Raw genomic sequence first — 17,374 nt, forward strand, 5'->3', positions numbered from 1 at the left:
TCTGTGTATCATTTATACTGTCTTTACTACGAAATCAGAGCAAGTGATCTATATGAATCAATATGTTGTCTGTAATCCATGCATCATCAACTCTTCAATACATGTGATTCCGACGTTAGCGTTCCGTTTCAATATATCGTATGGTTTATGATATCATTATCTGTCTGTATAAATCCGCCGCGATAAATCAGCGTAAAACATTAATTCGTGTTTATTTTTACACGTTTCAAATACTCTCTTTGCAAAATGGCACCGTACTTTTTTAAATGCATTTTTCTAGAGCGTGTATTATGTAAAGAAAACCATTCATCTGTTACATTATTGTCAGCTATCATCCACTATCAGTGTCTCAGGAAGCTATCACCTCTCCCTCTCTATATATCTCTCTCTGTTATATATACAAGTTACGTCGGAAACGTGTCATACCAGCATATTTCTTTTCATTCGTTCAGAATTATCTACCAGTACTTTTCGATTCTTTGAAATCCCAATAAAATGATAAAATGTACAATGCGACACCTTCAAGTTCAACTATTCGAGCTAAGAAAGCAGATAGAATGGGGTTTGGAAATTTTTATTCCCAAATTTCAAGGTTAATTTTATTTGATAATATGCAAAACGTTAGCAAGGTTTCAGATTGTTGTTTAGTTAACGATATAGTTTAAGTTATTTTACGCATCCTGTGTAGTGTTTAGCGTAATGTTAGTCAGGCTTACCTACTCAATAACTGTACGCCAAATGTTATGCATGTAGTAATGTATGGACCTAATAACGTTAGGCTATCCTAGTCCAATAAAGCTACATACAAGCATGTGTTTAACAACTAAACTAGGCCTAACTGACTTTGTACACAGATCGTACAATTTTGTTGTAGCCTTCTGTGATTAGAATCACAAGTATCGGCCCATGATATTTTCTCAATATCTTATTAACTCACTTAACTCCGAAAATTACCTGCCTTGTTGTATGACTAAGGTGAAGAACAGTTCATTGTTTAAGTTGGCAATGTTTTTCAAACCAAAATTCTGTGATATTTGAAGCTTTATTGGCCAAGATAAATTGTAGTATGCTTTTGTTATTTTTTAAAGCATTCCCCACTTAGTGTGGGCCTTATACAAGTTATAGCTGACCCAGTAGAGCCTAGGGACAAGAAACTGGGTCATCTGACCCTGACAAAGTTTATAGTGGCTATCACATATTGTAGCTTCATTGACGTCATTCTAACCTTTATGGTGCATATATTTTTTACAGGGAAGTTTGGAAAAATATTGTCTGACAGGAGTAAGGTTTATACTTAATATAGTGGCTACAATGGCTGCAATGGCGTCGTTCTAATTTTTGCCTATTCTATACTGTACAGGCAATTTTGGGAAAATGTTCTGTTGAACAGGAGTAGGGTTTGCGGTAGTCACCGAAAATTATTGTGTGTTATGGTCTTTGGACTTCCACGCCACAGTCACCGAACTATGTATATAGGAATATCGTTTGTTCTAAATCCGCTATTTTGAAAATGCAGCCTTCAGTACAGGATTAGGGTTCCAAAATGAAACATATATGACAAAATATCGAGTCTGTGAACATGAATCTCACCTCAGTGTACGGATACCATAGAGAAATTGTTCCTAGCACTGGTAGTTAGTGGGTAGCCTCGGAAAGGCGTTTTGAAATTGGGCAAATTTCGCACACCCTCTCGGTGTTATTTCATGCACTATACATGTGTACTGTTCTAAGTATGTACCTGACTTCACAACTACAAGGATTGTAGGAATCATCTCATCGCAAGACACGAAAAATATAACATAAACACAATATTATATAGCATTAACATCAGTGGAAATTAACATACATCTAAAATAATTAAAGTGTCTCGATCACGTGAATCACATTGCATAGAAAACTGTTTAACTGTGTGTACCCACTTCACAATGTTTTTAGCTGTACGCCCGCACTGTACATCTATCGTGGTCTGTCTGTATAGGCTGAGGCCTACATCTTGTGTACAAATTTCGCGAAATTGATAGGTCAAAAATTATACTGTATACTCAGTATGACCTGGTATGAAAGTTGGCATACCGTTATTCAGTTTTCTGTCATATTGGCATGTATTATAACAAAAAAAGCATGAAGAACTTCACACTGACAGCATGCTTTTTTTGGGCTGGACAGGTAGTTGCATATTTGTACTCAGAAGGCCTTTGCAACATTGTAAATTAAAATACTGATAGATGAAATGCCATTTGTTGAGATATTGTCTCGCAAATATGAACTCAAAGGGGTCATTTAAGATGCTAAAATACGATCCATCAGATCTTATGTATTTCATATTTTGTAGAACATCCGAGAATAAAATGAACTCTGAAAGGTGATGGATGTGTTCTAAGTAGAGCAATTCAATCAACATATTCTACTGCACTATGTGGTCTCATTATGATTTTAAATTTCGAAGGGTTCAAGAAGCCAATTATGGCTCATCAACGAACTCCAAAGCAATTTGATGATGGATGAACACCGGCGAAGGCTTGCCGTCTCTTCTCGAATAGTGTTCAGAGAGTAACAAACAAATCCCACTCACTGGACCGTCATTAACATCCTCATCCAACAGACGTGAGTAGAACTCTCAGACTTAGTCACTTTTTTAAATGCCGAGAAAGGTGGTACCAACCTGTTCGTCTCCACTGCGGTGCAGCCATGAACTTAATTACCCATCACTGAAATGCACCAAATTACAATGAAACTTAAAAAACCATCAACAACTGCAGTATAGTAAGTATCAAGGCACGAGTAGGAATCGAACCCCGTCCTCTTTAGCGCAAAGGGGTTCTGAACCATTATTTTAATTTTCATGACGAAGAGACAGAAAGTATGATAAATTCTGTTTTTAGCTTGATCATGTAACCCAACATGCTAACGACAGTGTTGGATTCTGGGTCATCAGAAACCTGTTGATTTCACATGACTGTCAAAATCTATCTAAACTACTTTTTACACTTCACAGGATAACACTGTTCAAAACCGTCATAGAGTAGCATGAACGCCTCCATAAACTGTATGACGCTTTTACCTTGACAGGCTGGAAGGAAGTACCTGGTGGATAACACTTTACCTGATATTTTTCTGTTCTGGAATTCAAAGAGGAGACTTAGGAAACCAATACCACAAGCTTATCAGAGAACTAAGTATTGTTTTATTGAAAGACAATATTAAGATACCAGCAAAATAACCTATCATAATACCACGTGACTTACAAGAGTATGAAAAACGTAGTATTACATCTTGGAATTGTGTTTTAAGTATTCAAGAATCTTCTGTGGAATTAGTTTCATGTTTTAGTTTTCACGGGATGGAAATATGATTTTGGCCAACTTTTCGACACTCTCGTTGACTGAATAATACTGAACGTGCCTGTTTCTCTTGAACAACATATTTCACCGTATTTATCTATATTCTTTGTATTTTCCTCCCGATCGTGCATTGGTAACTTCAATCAAAAACTCAATCAACTGTAATTGTTGTTTTCGTCTCGTACAGCGACACCGCCAAAATTCAAGTCTGTATTGACTTCACTGTTCTTGAACATAACAAGTTTCGCGAGGTCAGATTCCAAACTGCTATGTGTACTGCTATGTCGTCGAATACAATTAAACCACATATCGTATAGATGCATCATCAATATAATATTTGCAACAGCAGGCCTACATTAAATTTTTTGTTAATTAATTTAAGTCCTCGCGTTCTGAACGTTAAGTTTTTTTCCGTGGATCTTCCGAACTTCCGTACCTTATGGGTCATCGAGCACAAACAAATTCACATTCATTAAACATGATCTTATTTTAGTTTGTATAATCATTTCTAAACGGGATTACATCAACATGGGACGACATTGTCGCATTGAGCGTCTAGTAATTATTCTGTGCTTTGTATGTACTGTAACCGTTGGTTGGTGGTACACCGAGTACTATGTGCGACGATATACATTGACAATTCAAGGCGAAGAACGAATAGACATTGTCAACACAAGGAACACGAGTGTACAGGACACAGCAACATACCAAAGGAACATCTTTACAATAAGGTAAACCCATCATTAAATGCAAGCGCCGTCTATGTGTAAACGCTAGATTTGAACGAAATCTGTTATATATTCATTAATGATAATTATGCTACAATTACATCACCGATTCATGTTTAGAGCAGAGGCCTAGGCCTCAAGGCCCTGCGAAGAAGAGTTTTGAATAGTTAGTAGGCATACGCAAAAACTTGATCACAATATCAACAATCCTTTTGTTGCAGTTCAAAACTGAGCATTTCCATCAATTTCATCACAGTAATATCTCCAACCAAACTGCTATTTTTGATGAGCAGAACGAGAAATTGTTTCTGTATGGAAAATTGTTACAACGTGAACACAAATTCAACGGAAAAAACATTGAAAGACTGAGGTAAGTAGCCTACATATATAAGCGTGCAAACTATGATATGTTACTAAGTAAATGATGTAAATGGTGGCGGAACTTTGCCGATCGGTTTTCTTCATTCAGTTCACATATTCCATCACAACAGTAGACTTGTACATTCACACGAAATGTTTTTCCAGTTTCAACCTATGCACATATTATATGACCATTTCGTTCTTGGTAGATCATTATGCAGACCGAAGGTGTGTATCTGCTGTTCAACTGATCTGTGTTCAACTTGACAATACTGCCCAAGACACAACTCTCTCAATAACTATATAGCCCTGACATGACATATGCAGACATATGCAGTCAAAATGAGGCTCACAGTTATGGTGTAATATATGACAAAGATATGTTTAGTGGCTTGTGCATTTGACCAGCATCAATGATGAGGATTACCTTTTTTTCAATGATCCATAGTTCCTCTTAGACAAGCAGGTGGGTTATGTGATATTGCCAGGTGGAATATTCGAAAAGTTTTCATTCAGTTACCTGTAATTCTATGTAATTCTATAGCATGATCGTGAATAATTCTCCTCAACTCTTAACCTTATATATGCCTCAATGATTATTCAACGCTGTTGTGGGTGGTCCTTTATATTTACTTACCACCATTGAAAGAAAAATACAAGAATACAAATTACAATGTTTTACAGACAGGAAACATTTTGTGTTCCTTTTTGCATAGGGAAGAAATTCACCAGGAGTTGGGAACAAATATAACTAATCTATTGTTTGTTACTGAAGAAAATTCTCCGATCGGATCAAAGTTACCTTATGTCAGTGGGAAAGGCCTCTGGAATGTGCCATCCAAATTTTATGAATCACTACCAAAGGTAGGAAAACAATAAACATAACGAAACAACTGTTTTGATGATATGGGTTTTTTATTTCTGGACAACGAAAATCCTCAACCCTAGCATTTTCGTTTTCTAACTAATTATAAATCAGCACGCGCCTCTTCAATTTGTTGGTTTGCTCCTGCTTTGCCTGTCACGTCGAATCTACAGGTAGGTACCACTGTAACATTAGAGTATATGACATAATTCTTCAGGGAAGTGTGTCAGCATCTACATGGTTGGTGCTGTCCTTGGTTCATTTAACAACATGGGATCATCAACTTCCTATGTTTGACCTCATTCACCAGCCCAGGCTTGCGGATCATTCACTGCAAGACTCTTGAAGTCACCAACTTGTATGATTGTATGTGAACATAGGTCTAGATACTCTATGGACACTTTTGCTCTGTGCATGTAAATACCATGTGAAACAGATACGATGGTGTAAAGCGCAGGAAACAAGAAATTTATGATCGAAGTTTAGTTCTAAAGCAAATTGACAAAAGGAAACGAGAGCTCGTGTTTAAGTCGGATACTTATATGAACGAACATAAAATCTCCCGAAACTAATCTCCTTTGATATACAGTTGTTACGAACAAAAAGAGAGTTCACTAACATCTTATGGGCAAATGTGGACTCAGCCTGTATTGGAATTGGTAAATAATGAAAACAATACTAGACGCTCACGAACATGTGTGATATATTTTTAGAAAAACCCAGTTCAACTCCAACCCATCTGCCAGCTCTCCATAAGAAATCTTCCTGAAACATAAAAAAAACTGATGGTGACTGAAAACATGCTAACAAACCCCCTCCAGTGGGTACGTTTATAACTAAATCCGGACGCGTAAGGGTCTAGGGACACATATGAACAACATTGTTCTAATCACTCTAACAGGCATTAGCAATCCTGAAAGAAGCTGTAACTCCCATCAAAATCCATCAAAGATTGACCATTTTACAAGTCTTTTCTTAATTTTTAGTTTTATTTACAATGAAATATTTAGCTAATTATGCACATTAATGATGTAAATCGGATTACTGCCTAATTATCTGTTATGCTGTTACATTGCTATCAAAACGTTCGTTTCAAGGACACTGAACACAGTTTCGTGGCCTCGGGCGGTTTTGTGGTAATTTGTCTTCTTTGAAAAGAGGAACACCATATTATTCAAATGATATATTTGGGCCGGTAATGGGAGGTTAAGTATAGGCTAATTAGGGCCAAAATATGAAAGTTCAATGAGCGCAACGCATCACGTCATAGTTTGCACATATTTAATGAGTTTCCCAGATTTATCAAAACTGCAAAAGTGTATATCTTGGCAATGAAATGATCTCTTTATAAACTTCCAACAGATATTGAATGATATTATTACACAAAACATATGTACCGAATATGGGACAAATTGGCTAGGTGTCCGTAGTTCTTGATTTTTTCAGGCAACGTACACTACTCTGAGTGTGGTACTGTTCTTCTGTATCTCAAGAAGACATCACTGGTAGTCAGTCTAGTCGTTCATTGTAAAATCCGAATCTTACACTGTCAGATCAATTTTTATCAGAGAAAGGCGAAACCGCAAAGAGATCTGGAGGATCTAGCAAGACTGAGCCACGAGCGGCTGACGAAAGCTAGAACAAGCAGATATCAAACACAAAAATTGTTGAATGACTCTTTGTTTTCCTTTGATGAAATGTCCCTCCACGTCGTAAAAGATTACACGACGTATATGGAAATCGTATTACGTACTTGATCACCTTCTGTTCTAACATCTTTATATCTTTATATCTCATAATTGAGTAGTTCTTGTCTGTATTTTCCCCCTTCCATTGATGTGTGTGATTTACTACATAGTTATCAGTGACCGAATCATTCTCCCTCGACTGATGATTGTATAGGGGCCATGGCACCCATCCACCCCCTCACAAAAACCACTGGTAATGTAATGAAAGCCGTGTTTTGAGACTGCAGGATTATTTAATACTACGTTCAAAATTTGTAGGCCTACCGATTGATGAGAATATATCGTGATAAGAATAACAATAGATCAGACTTGTCTATTGGGATTGAGGAAGGTAAATGGAATGCAGCCAACATTACCAGGTGCTCTCTAAACCAATATTAACGAAATGTAAAATTGATTGTTCAGACTTCTAACCAGCAATGTATACAAACTCGTTATTATAGCTGCAACAACATTGCACTATTATAATCGCTATATTAACGCAATTAATACAATTAATCTGATTTTCGAGAAGAGTTTAAACATACATGTTGATATTATACGGGCATATACAAACTTGAATCGTCTGGAGTCGAGTGGGAGTGATGCAACGATAACATACATATAGACATTGCGCTATTTGTACGAGTAATATAGATAAATAAGTTTACTGATGTATATAACAAGCGTCCGTACACGTCAATTTAAATTTTGATATTAATTCATACTTCATAATAAATGAAGGGCAGCTGTTGTTATATTTTGCACTTGTCTTTGTTTACGGTAGGTGTGTAACATACAATATAAAGACCGCCGGTATTGGTTTGATGATTCAATCAAAACTGCTCTATATTTATTTAAAAATTCATCACGTTCAGTCTCAATCTCGGTTATTCTCTTAACAATGACCTATTTTACTTGGTATTGACATTGACACAACACATTAATGGGACAGTGCCACTCACATAAAGTTATTAAGAGTTTAAAGTGTCAACTGTATTTTCTTATTGTTCATTTTTTTTACATTCAGAACTCTACGTTTAATAGGCTAAACCGGTGCAGTGTGGTAGGCAACAGCGGTTCTCTCCTACACTCTAATTGTGGAAGGCATATAGACGAAGCTGATTTTTTATATAGGTAAGTTGACATGAGAGTAATATACCTTTTGGATAACAAATCGTATTGCAGTAAAGGGGGGAAAGATAAATTTGAGACATACAACTACTCTGTGTTTTTTTCTTGGCGGAGCATGCATGGCAAAGAAAGCAGGGACATTTAGAAAGTGCGCTATATGTGGAATCTCACATTCAAAAGCTGTAAATCACTACGAGTTCTTCTTCTGTCACCACTTTGTTGTCAAATAATAGCCTCATCATGAATTTCAACGGCATTTGAAATATTCTCTTTTTAAACTTCTGCAGGTGTAACGCTGCACCCTTGAAACCTTTTGCAGCTGATGCAGGAGCTAAAAGTAACCATACCTCTTTCAACCCAAGCATCTTTCGAAAAAGGTTAGTTCATATCGGTTGTGCAGTTATCTATCAATTTTACAACATTGCTATTATGCCGGTTTGCCCATTATTAACGGTAAGCCAACATTGTTGAAGCATGTGTAAAGAGAATGTCTGATAATATGCTCAGTGTACAACCTGTTGAAAAATGAGTTGAATCATCGATCAACGAGCGTGACTAGTAAAGTAGTTGATCTTTATTCCATCCATCCATCCATCCATCCATCCATCCATCCATCCATCCATCCATCCATCCATCCATCCATCCATCCATCCATCCATCCATCCATCCATCCATCCATCCATCCATCCATCCATCCATCCATCCATCCATCCATCCATCCATCCATCCATCCATCCATCCATCCATCCATCCATCCATCCATCCATCCATCCATCCATCCATCCATCCATCCATCCATCCATCCATCCATCCATCCATCCATCCATCCATCCATCCATCCATCCATCCATCCATCCATCCATCCATCCATCCATCCATCCATCCATCCATCCATCCATCCATCCATCCATCCATCCATCCATCCATCCATCCATCCATCCATCCATCCATCCATCCATCCATCCATCCATCCATCCATCCATCCATCCATCCATCCATCCATCCATCCATCCATCCATCCATCCATCCATCCATCCATCCATCCATCCATCCATCCATCCATCCATCCATCCATCCATCCATCCATCCATCCATCCATCCATCCATCCATCCATCCATCCATCCATCCATCCATCCATCCATCCATCCATCCATCCATCCATCCATCCATCCATCCATCCATCCATCCATCCATCCATCCATCCATCCATCCATCCATCCATCCATCCATCCATCCATCCATCCATCCATCCATCCATCCATCCATCCATCCATCCATCCATCCATCCATCCATCCATCCATCCATCCATCCATCCATCCATCCATCCATCCATCCATCCATCCATCCATCCATCCATCCATCCATCTATCTATATGAAACAAAAAATAAAGACAAATAATAATGGTTAGATTTGCGTCTGCTTTAGGTCGTTAGCTTAATATCTCTTTCAGATACAAAGGAATTGCAAAACAGTCCTTTCTGAAGAAGTTTGTACCGGATATGCTGCAGTATCACGGATATCTGTGGGGAGCGTGTTTCAGTCGCAGTTCTACCTTAGCCATGTGTATGAAAGCAATCAGCGGCTATAACATCAAAGAAAGCGTATTTGTGCTAGCTCATCCGAATCACTTTAAGTACTTTCAAGACTATTGGATTCGACGTGGAAAGCATAACTACCTTTCCACAGGTAAGGTTTCGCAAGAACAACATACTAAATCATTTTGAAAACTTAAAAACGTAAAACTTGACTTTTGTATTAGCAAATAAGCAAGTTAAGATTGACCTTTTCTCAAAGTAGGAAAGCTTACAATTTCATATTCTGTATGTTGAGACAGTGATTGTTCTATTTTAATTTGCCAGACACCTACTTGATCCTTGATCAACTTTTAAGCGTCTCGAAGTTTAAGGTGGAATTGTCAATAGCAGCAGTAAATATATGAAGTTAAAACTCGTGTAAAAATTCATTTAGGTGTGCAGATATAAAGCACCTATTATTTACTAAATGATATTTTCGCGCTAAATTATAAATGATTTGACAAGCACATAAAGTATTAAATGTGATTGTCCAAAGTCAACTTGTCATCGTGCGTTAAGTGCGTGGCAATGATAAAGCTTAACTATGGAGAACGTACTTAATTGCCCATGTCATTAGAAATATAACTTGCATAATATATTCTTGTTACTGTTATGTGCTATTTCAAAGTTTGTGAAATGCCAACGTGTAAAATATACCTTTGCATCAACAAGTTATGTGCGATGAGGAAGATTCCCTCAGTAACAAACGATAATAAACGATCAGACTATAGACCACCACTATTGTCCTGTGGGGGGGGGGGGGGCTTCGGTGTTAAAAAGTACAGGGGAGGGGACTAAAGGGAGGAATGATCCTTGCCCTTTAAGAAATTTGGGGGAAATGGAGTAAAGGCAAAAAGTGCTATGTTCCGCAAAATATTTTTCGACTATTAATGTTCTACATATTTGGCATGTTGTGTATTTCTTTACTTAACACTAGGAATTATTGTAATATTTTGTCTGCCAGTGTGGAGGAGAATTTCTTTTTGGGAACATGTATGTAGCTGTGCCCTTGGTTACCCTTAATCTCGAATTGCACATGATTTCCGGCCATTCCCCCCTCCCAAGGTTTAACCTTTCACCAGTTGCCCCCATCCCAACGGGTACTTATCAAAAATGTGTAGATACGTGCTAACCGTTTGTATCATATACAGCCACTGGTTGCAGAACTCAAATAATAATCTGGGAGCCTCACGACATCACAATACTATATCATTAGATCAATTAGATGAAAAGGCAATGAAAGGAAAACATTGAAGAAAAATTAATTGTTCAGTAAACCTATTGGTGAAATCCTAAGACCAGAAACTGAAAAATATATATGTGTTTTTTTATGTTACAAATATTTATAATTTTTAAATCTTTCCAACACATTTTGAATCATGTTCTTCCAGCTAAAAATACTGAAAACCTTCTTAGGCTTTTAATAATCAATACTGTGTGAGGGTGAATTCTGAGTGCTGAATGCAAAAGTCCCCCGACTGAACCATTTAGCAACGGCTTATGATCGGAGGTGTAGCCTTCCCCACCCCTCCACCCTTGAACGCCACTGTTTAGGATGTTGTTTCACGTAGCGATACCCTTCACGTTCTCTCGCCCCCTCTCTCTCTTATTAGTGTCTGTTTTACTTCTGCCTACTGATATAGGCTAGCCTAAGTGCTCTTTCCATTCTTTGAATTATAAATACATACTAGGTAACATGTTATCGTAGCGTATATCATCTACACAGCTCAGACAGTCATATCACTGTCTCGACTAGTTTTGAAATTAATTTACATAGCAATTTAAATATCTGTATTAATTAATCAAATTCATATTTTCCTTTTTCAAAGGTTTCTACTACACCAGTGATGCATTAAGTCGCTGTAATGAAACGCACCTTTATGGATTTTGGCCATTTCCAAGAGCATTTGACGATATTTCTCCTTACAATGTTTCGTATCATTACTTTGAAAAGCTCGAAAACGCATGGAAGGAACCCCATGCGATGAACATAGAGTTTTCAATTCTCGTGCAGCTTCATCTTCTTGGTGTTATAAAGATTCACAATGGAAAATGTGAATAAAGGAAGACTATGAGGACTAACACCGTGAAATATTTATAAAAGGAAGACAAGAAAGATACACAATGGAAAATTAGTTTCTTCATCTCTGTTAATCTAATACAAACATGTGTGCGTATGTGTGTGTGTACGGGAAATGTGTAGAAGTCCATCCAATTGAGATAGATTGTAGTTTCGTGGGTCGCTAGGTCTTCACGTTTACTGTTTAAGTAAAACTCATGTTTCCCTGCAGTAGAGCGATGTACACACTCTTCAACGTATTTAACAAACATTGTTTCACTTTGAGCACAACAGGAAAAAACAAACTAAAGCTAAGTGCAGAGGGTTTGATTTGGTGGTCAGTTATGAACCATCACATTTCAGATTTATAATGTATTTTTATTTAACAAGATTTTGTTTTCATCTCATAGGAAATTACAGTTGATTGTTACATTCTTCCCCTATACTAACCCTATCTAATGAGATTAAAGGAAGGTGTTTTTGTTTGCTTTTGTTTTGGCTATATTTATTCTTTATCAAATAGACTGGACCCAGTTTCAACCTAAATATATATAAACCTATATATATATACAAACCTATATCCAATTGTATGCATCTCTTCCTTTGTAATGATTGTGAATAGGAATGTTGCAGACGTATCGACTTCAAACTTAAGAGACTGCCGAAAATATCCATCGATAGAAATTTACAAAAACAAAATCTGGATTTCCATTGCGAAATAAATATCTTCTGGTCATATGTATGTGTATGTGTATTTGTGCAACGAAGTAGGTTGTTTTTTCTTTCCCTTTTCTATGTTATTGTACCGATTTTCATCATAAAATAAATGCAGATACTCAGTCAAATCCCAGTTCTGTTTACTTTTATTCTTGTCGTTAACTGGCCACACAAACATGGCCACACAGATACTCGTGATACCCTCTTGTTCCAACTGTCAAGGTGATATACCAGTACAAATTTATTGAACTGCTTCTCGCCCTGTTGGATAACATCATGTGATCATGTACACTATATAGATCTCGACAACCTTACACCCGACCATGTGTAGTGTATTTCCCATTTCCAAGGTATTCACGATACTAACTTGACGTAAACCCTCATGATCATACAGTTGCAGCCTAGATGTTAGGGGACTGGGGATTGAGCTGAAGGTGGGTTTAGGCGTTCGGAATTTTCTTCGAAAAAAATTGATAAAGGTTCTATGGAATTAAATCCGCTACTCTTAAATGCACACGTTAGTTGTGACTATTTACATTCAATTTGGAAATCCCAAAGTTATCTAAAATGTAGAAAGTTGGTCTCGCCTCCAAAAAATTACAGAACATATTTATACATTGGTATTTTTACTTGTCATATACGATTCAGGTGGACCTGCACCGAGGAGCTGACGTCATTGTCAATTGAGCCTTAAAGGAGCCTTCTAAATATTTAACATAGTTTACAGCTGAATATCCTGAAGGACCGAATAGCTATATATGATTGAAATGTTATTTATGAACAAAGTTTTCCCTTACCTTCTTGAGATTTGATATATCAGGAATGAATTTATGGCTTGTGTCATCCTTTTGTTTTAATGACATAGTCTACTTGGGTATAAGTTTAATACTCAAATATGATAGCTATTGACTAAAACCCATTAAGTCTCAGTCTAAATGAAACTTCATGAAGGAGCATTTTGGAGTGTTTTCAGTTATCATCATCATAAATGTGGATGCTTTGTTGTTCAAGAGAATCAGCTACGGATTGTGTAAAAATCAGGAGGACCGAGTGTAGATTTACGTCATGAAAAACAAAGCGTTGGGAAACAAGAAGACATTGCAAACCAAGGTTGTGTAGTGCGACTATGCCACAATTTCAGCCAACTAGAAGCGAAATCCAAGATTATATAAATGACGAGGTATATATCACACTCACCTAAGCATACAAATGCAGATATTCTTTCGGTATGGATGTCAAACTGGTGTCTCTGAAGGCGACTGTCATGTTGTTGATGTGGTGTCTTCCCACGCAAAAATAAAAGTCAATGGTCCCTACGAAGGAGTAGTGCTACATTATAAAGTGGGTCCCTATCTAGGTCTAAACATCGGACTAATACATTATCCGAGTTTCAAAAGGGAGAGGTGATATCCCCCTCAACTCCTGCAATCCACCCCTGCCCGTTGAAAACTTTTCTACCTATACCGTTAAGATACTTTAGTGAACTTGGAAAGTTAAACTTTTAAGTCAACGGTTGTGATGCGACACTTACGTTTTAAATATTTTTTGTTTATATTAGATAAGCTAAATTAACTAAATTTCAAAATGTAATGCCATTTGACTGTTGCTTTATATTAAATGTTTCTTGATGAAGCATATTACATTGAACACTTCTTGGCACGGCTGTTCAAACTAACTTAATTGTTAGTAACATGAAGACACATAAAAGGATGAGTTTCCATTTTTGCATTGGTATGAAAATTTTACATAAAGCTGTTTAAAATATGTTGGTTACAAATTTGTTACAAAAGAAAATTTGTCCTTTTTATAGAAAATATATTAGGTGAACAGAGAGACCGACGGTTGCCAATGTGTTTAACTATTTATTAAAATATGACCAAACCAACATATTATTATATTGGTTAATATCAATATGCATCAGTTATATTGTTGCGTTCAATATTCTTTATATATATATATATATATATATATATATATATATATATATATATATATATATATATATATATGTTCGCCATTTATCTTCGCCTTTGGTGACGTTAATATACGGTATAATTCCTCTTATTTGACGTTTGATTTCAATATATAAGTTATGTTTCACTGACCTGAATGATTCAACATTTGATGCGTTGAAAGAGTGTTCAAGTTGCAAAAGCTTTCCGTAGAGCAACAGACTTTCATTCAGGTCACTCAGGACCGCGAGTCTTCTATAGATATTGCTGAAATAAAACATAAATATAAGAAACACGCACGCATATATATATATATTTATATATATATTTATTTATTTATATAAATATATTTATAGCAATATATTAATATATAGACATATATATATATTTATATACAACTGACACATCTTAATATTTAAGCCAAACAGTAATCAGTTTTTCCTGTTGTTTCTGCTGGAGGAACGTGATGAAATATCTCCGGAAACGATGTTAAATTTATAATTATATTTACATAAAACATGCAAAATATTTCCCTGATCTTAGGATTGGACCAATAGGTTCCCTTTACAGATTGTTTGAATTGAAGATGGTTAAATATCATATAATTGGCCTGAACATGACATGAGATAAGAGGACGAAGAAAAGACATTTAAAATAAAGCAACAATCAAATGGCATTACGTTTTGAAATTTAGTTAATTTAATTCTGACCGTTCCCCCCCCCCCCTCCCCTTCATGTTACATGTTTCACATAGATTGCGTACGAAGTATGTGCCATTATCACGTACAAACAGGAATGCAACGACAGTGTTTGTTATCAACATTAATGTAAATCAATGTAGTGCAAATAAATAGATTGTGAAAGATCATTCTTGAAAGATTCTTTCTTTTGATATCGCTGTTTACTGTGGTAACTACCAACCATCTTCCCAATTTAGCGTGCATAAAGGGAGAGGGTGGAGATGGAAGCAAGAGAAGTGGTGTTAGGTATCTAGGACCATGGTCCTCAACTCCATCGCCCTAAAATATTGTCCGAAACTCCAGTAATAATTGCGATAAAGACGGCATTCAACCAGCGATGGGAAACAAAAAGATGTTCTCACTTTTTTGTACGAACCCCAATATTTATTAATCTTTCTGTTTCCTTTCATTTCTGTACGTTTCAACCTTCACTATAGAAAAACAAAAACCTTCATGCCAATTTCTTTTTAAATTCCCTTGGAATTTTGAAATATATAAGCAGAACGACAAATAATAATGGAAAAAGGAAAAGGAAAGAAAACAGAAATAACTACAGTCTGCATCGTTATGATTCTTTCTTACCTTTCCTCGCCTACATGTTGGCGTTGAAAGTTGCTTCCTTCAATGAAGTTCAGGATATGTATATCGTCAGAATTAATTCTACTTACACGAGGTCGTACGTAAAGTTTGACGGACAGCCAACCGATGGTTACAACCGAAATAAGAGATAGTGTCAGATAAAATCTGATACCTTTCATTCGAAAATACCGTCCCATGTTTGCTATGCTTCCAATGACGCAGTGTTCCATATGCACGGCTCTGCTTGATCGACGTACATGGAGTTATCTGTTATTCGTAACCGACTAACAAACTCTTGACATAATGGTCATGTGAATATATATTACGGGAGCTCATTCAGAACCAAATATGTCTGTCTGATGTACTAATGGTTCGTATAGCGGATATACCCAAATACTTATAACTCAGTCTCACAAATTGTATTATTGAAAGCCAGGACGGCCATTGTTTATGCTTAACTGTTTGTTAAGCTTATCTAATATAAACAAAAAATATAAAAACGTAAGTGTCGCATCACAACCGTTGACTTAAAAGTTTAACTTTCCAAGTTCACTAAAATATCTTAACGGTATAGGTAGAAAAGTTTTCAACGGGCAGGGGTGGATTTCAGGAGTTGAGGGGGATATCACCTCTCCCTTTTGAAACTCGGATAATGTATTAGTCCGATGTTTAGACCTAGATAGGCACCCACTTTATAATGTAGCACTACTCCTTCGTAGGGACCATTGACTTTTATTTTTGCGTGGGAAGACACCACATCAACAACATGACAGTCGCCTTCAGAGACACCAGTTTGACATCCATACCGAAAGAATATCTGCATTTGTATGCTTAGGTGAGTGTGATATATACCTCGTCATTTATTTAATCTTGGATTTCGCTTCTAGTTGGCTGAAATTGTGGCATAATCGCACTACACAACCTTGGTTTGCAATGTCTTCTTGTTTCCCAACGCTTTGTTTTTCATGACGTAAATCTACACTCGGTCCTCCTGATTTTTACACAATCCGTAGCTGATTCTCTTGAACAACAAAGCATCCACATTTATGATGATGATAACTGAAAACACTCCAAAATGCTCCTTCATGAAGTTTCATTTAGACTGAGACTTAATGGGTTTTAGTCAATAGCTATCATATTTGAGTATTAAACTTATACCCAAGTAGACTATGTCATTAAAACAAAAGGATGACACAAGCCATAAATTCATTCCTGATATATCAAATCTCAAGAAGGTAAGGGAAAACTTTGTTCATAAATAACATTTCAATCATATATAGCTATTCGGTCCTTCAGGATATTCAGCTGTAAACTATGTTAAATATTTAGAAGGCTCCTTTAAGGCTCAATTGACGATGACGTCAGCTCCTCGGTGCAGGTCCACCTGAATCGTATATGACAAGTAAAAATACCAATGTATAAATATGTTCTGTAATTTTTTGGAGGCGAGACCAACTTTCTACATTTTAGATAACTTTGGGATTTCCAAATTGAATGTAAATAGTCACAACTAACGTGTGCATTTAAGAGTAGCGGATTTAATTCCATAGAACCTTTATCAATTTTTTTCGAAGAAAATTCCGAACGCCTAAACC

General features: G+C 36.5%; 2 protein-coding genes across 3 annotated transcripts in view; one reads left to right on the forward strand and one right to left on the reverse strand.

Annotated features, from left to right (window-relative positions):
• The window catches only part of LOC139969065 (alpha-N-acetylneuraminate alpha-2,8-sialyltransferase ST8SIA3-like), a 63,716-nt gene extending 47,586 nt beyond the window's left edge, over positions 1–16,130 (reverse strand). The window contains exons 1-2 of the mRNA XM_071973815.1: positions 15,783–16,130; positions 14,614–14,727 (exon numbers count right to left, since the gene is read on the reverse strand). Of these exons, the coding sequence (XP_071829916.1) occupies positions 14,614–14,727; positions 15,783–16,009 (341 nt within the window). The 5' untranslated portion in view covers positions 16,010–16,130. The remainder of the gene's footprint in view (positions 1–14,613; positions 14,728–15,782) is intronic.
• LOC139969067 (alpha-N-acetylneuraminide alpha-2,8-sialyltransferase-like) lies at positions 538–12,037 on the forward strand. 2 transcript variants are annotated; one of them, XM_071973820.1, is made up of 9 exons: positions 538–592; positions 2,447–2,604; positions 2,996–4,072; positions 4,291–4,439; positions 5,146–5,293; positions 8,052–8,158; positions 8,443–8,532; positions 9,609–9,844; positions 11,562–12,037. In XM_071973820.1, the coding sequence occupies exons 3-9, from the start codon at positions 3,920–3,922 to the stop codon at positions 11,792–11,794; spliced, it is 1,116 nt and encodes a 371-aa protein (XP_071829921.1). In that variant the 5' UTR covers positions 538–592; positions 2,447–2,604; positions 2,996–3,919; the 3' UTR covers positions 11,795–12,037. The 2 variants fall into 2 exon arrangements, with proteins under 2 accessions (XP_071829921.1, XP_071829920.1); XM_071973819.1 differs by having other exon boundaries at positions 542–592; positions 4,326–4,439.
• Positions 16,131–17,374: the final 1,244 nt, after the last annotated feature.

The sequence above is a fragment of the Apostichopus japonicus genome, chromosome 6 (genome assembly GCF_037975245.1).
Source record: "Apostichopus japonicus isolate 1M-3 chromosome 6, ASM3797524v1, whole genome shotgun sequence".
NCBI lineage: Eukaryota > Metazoa > Echinodermata > Holothuroidea > Aspidochirotida > Stichopodidae > Apostichopus > Apostichopus japonicus.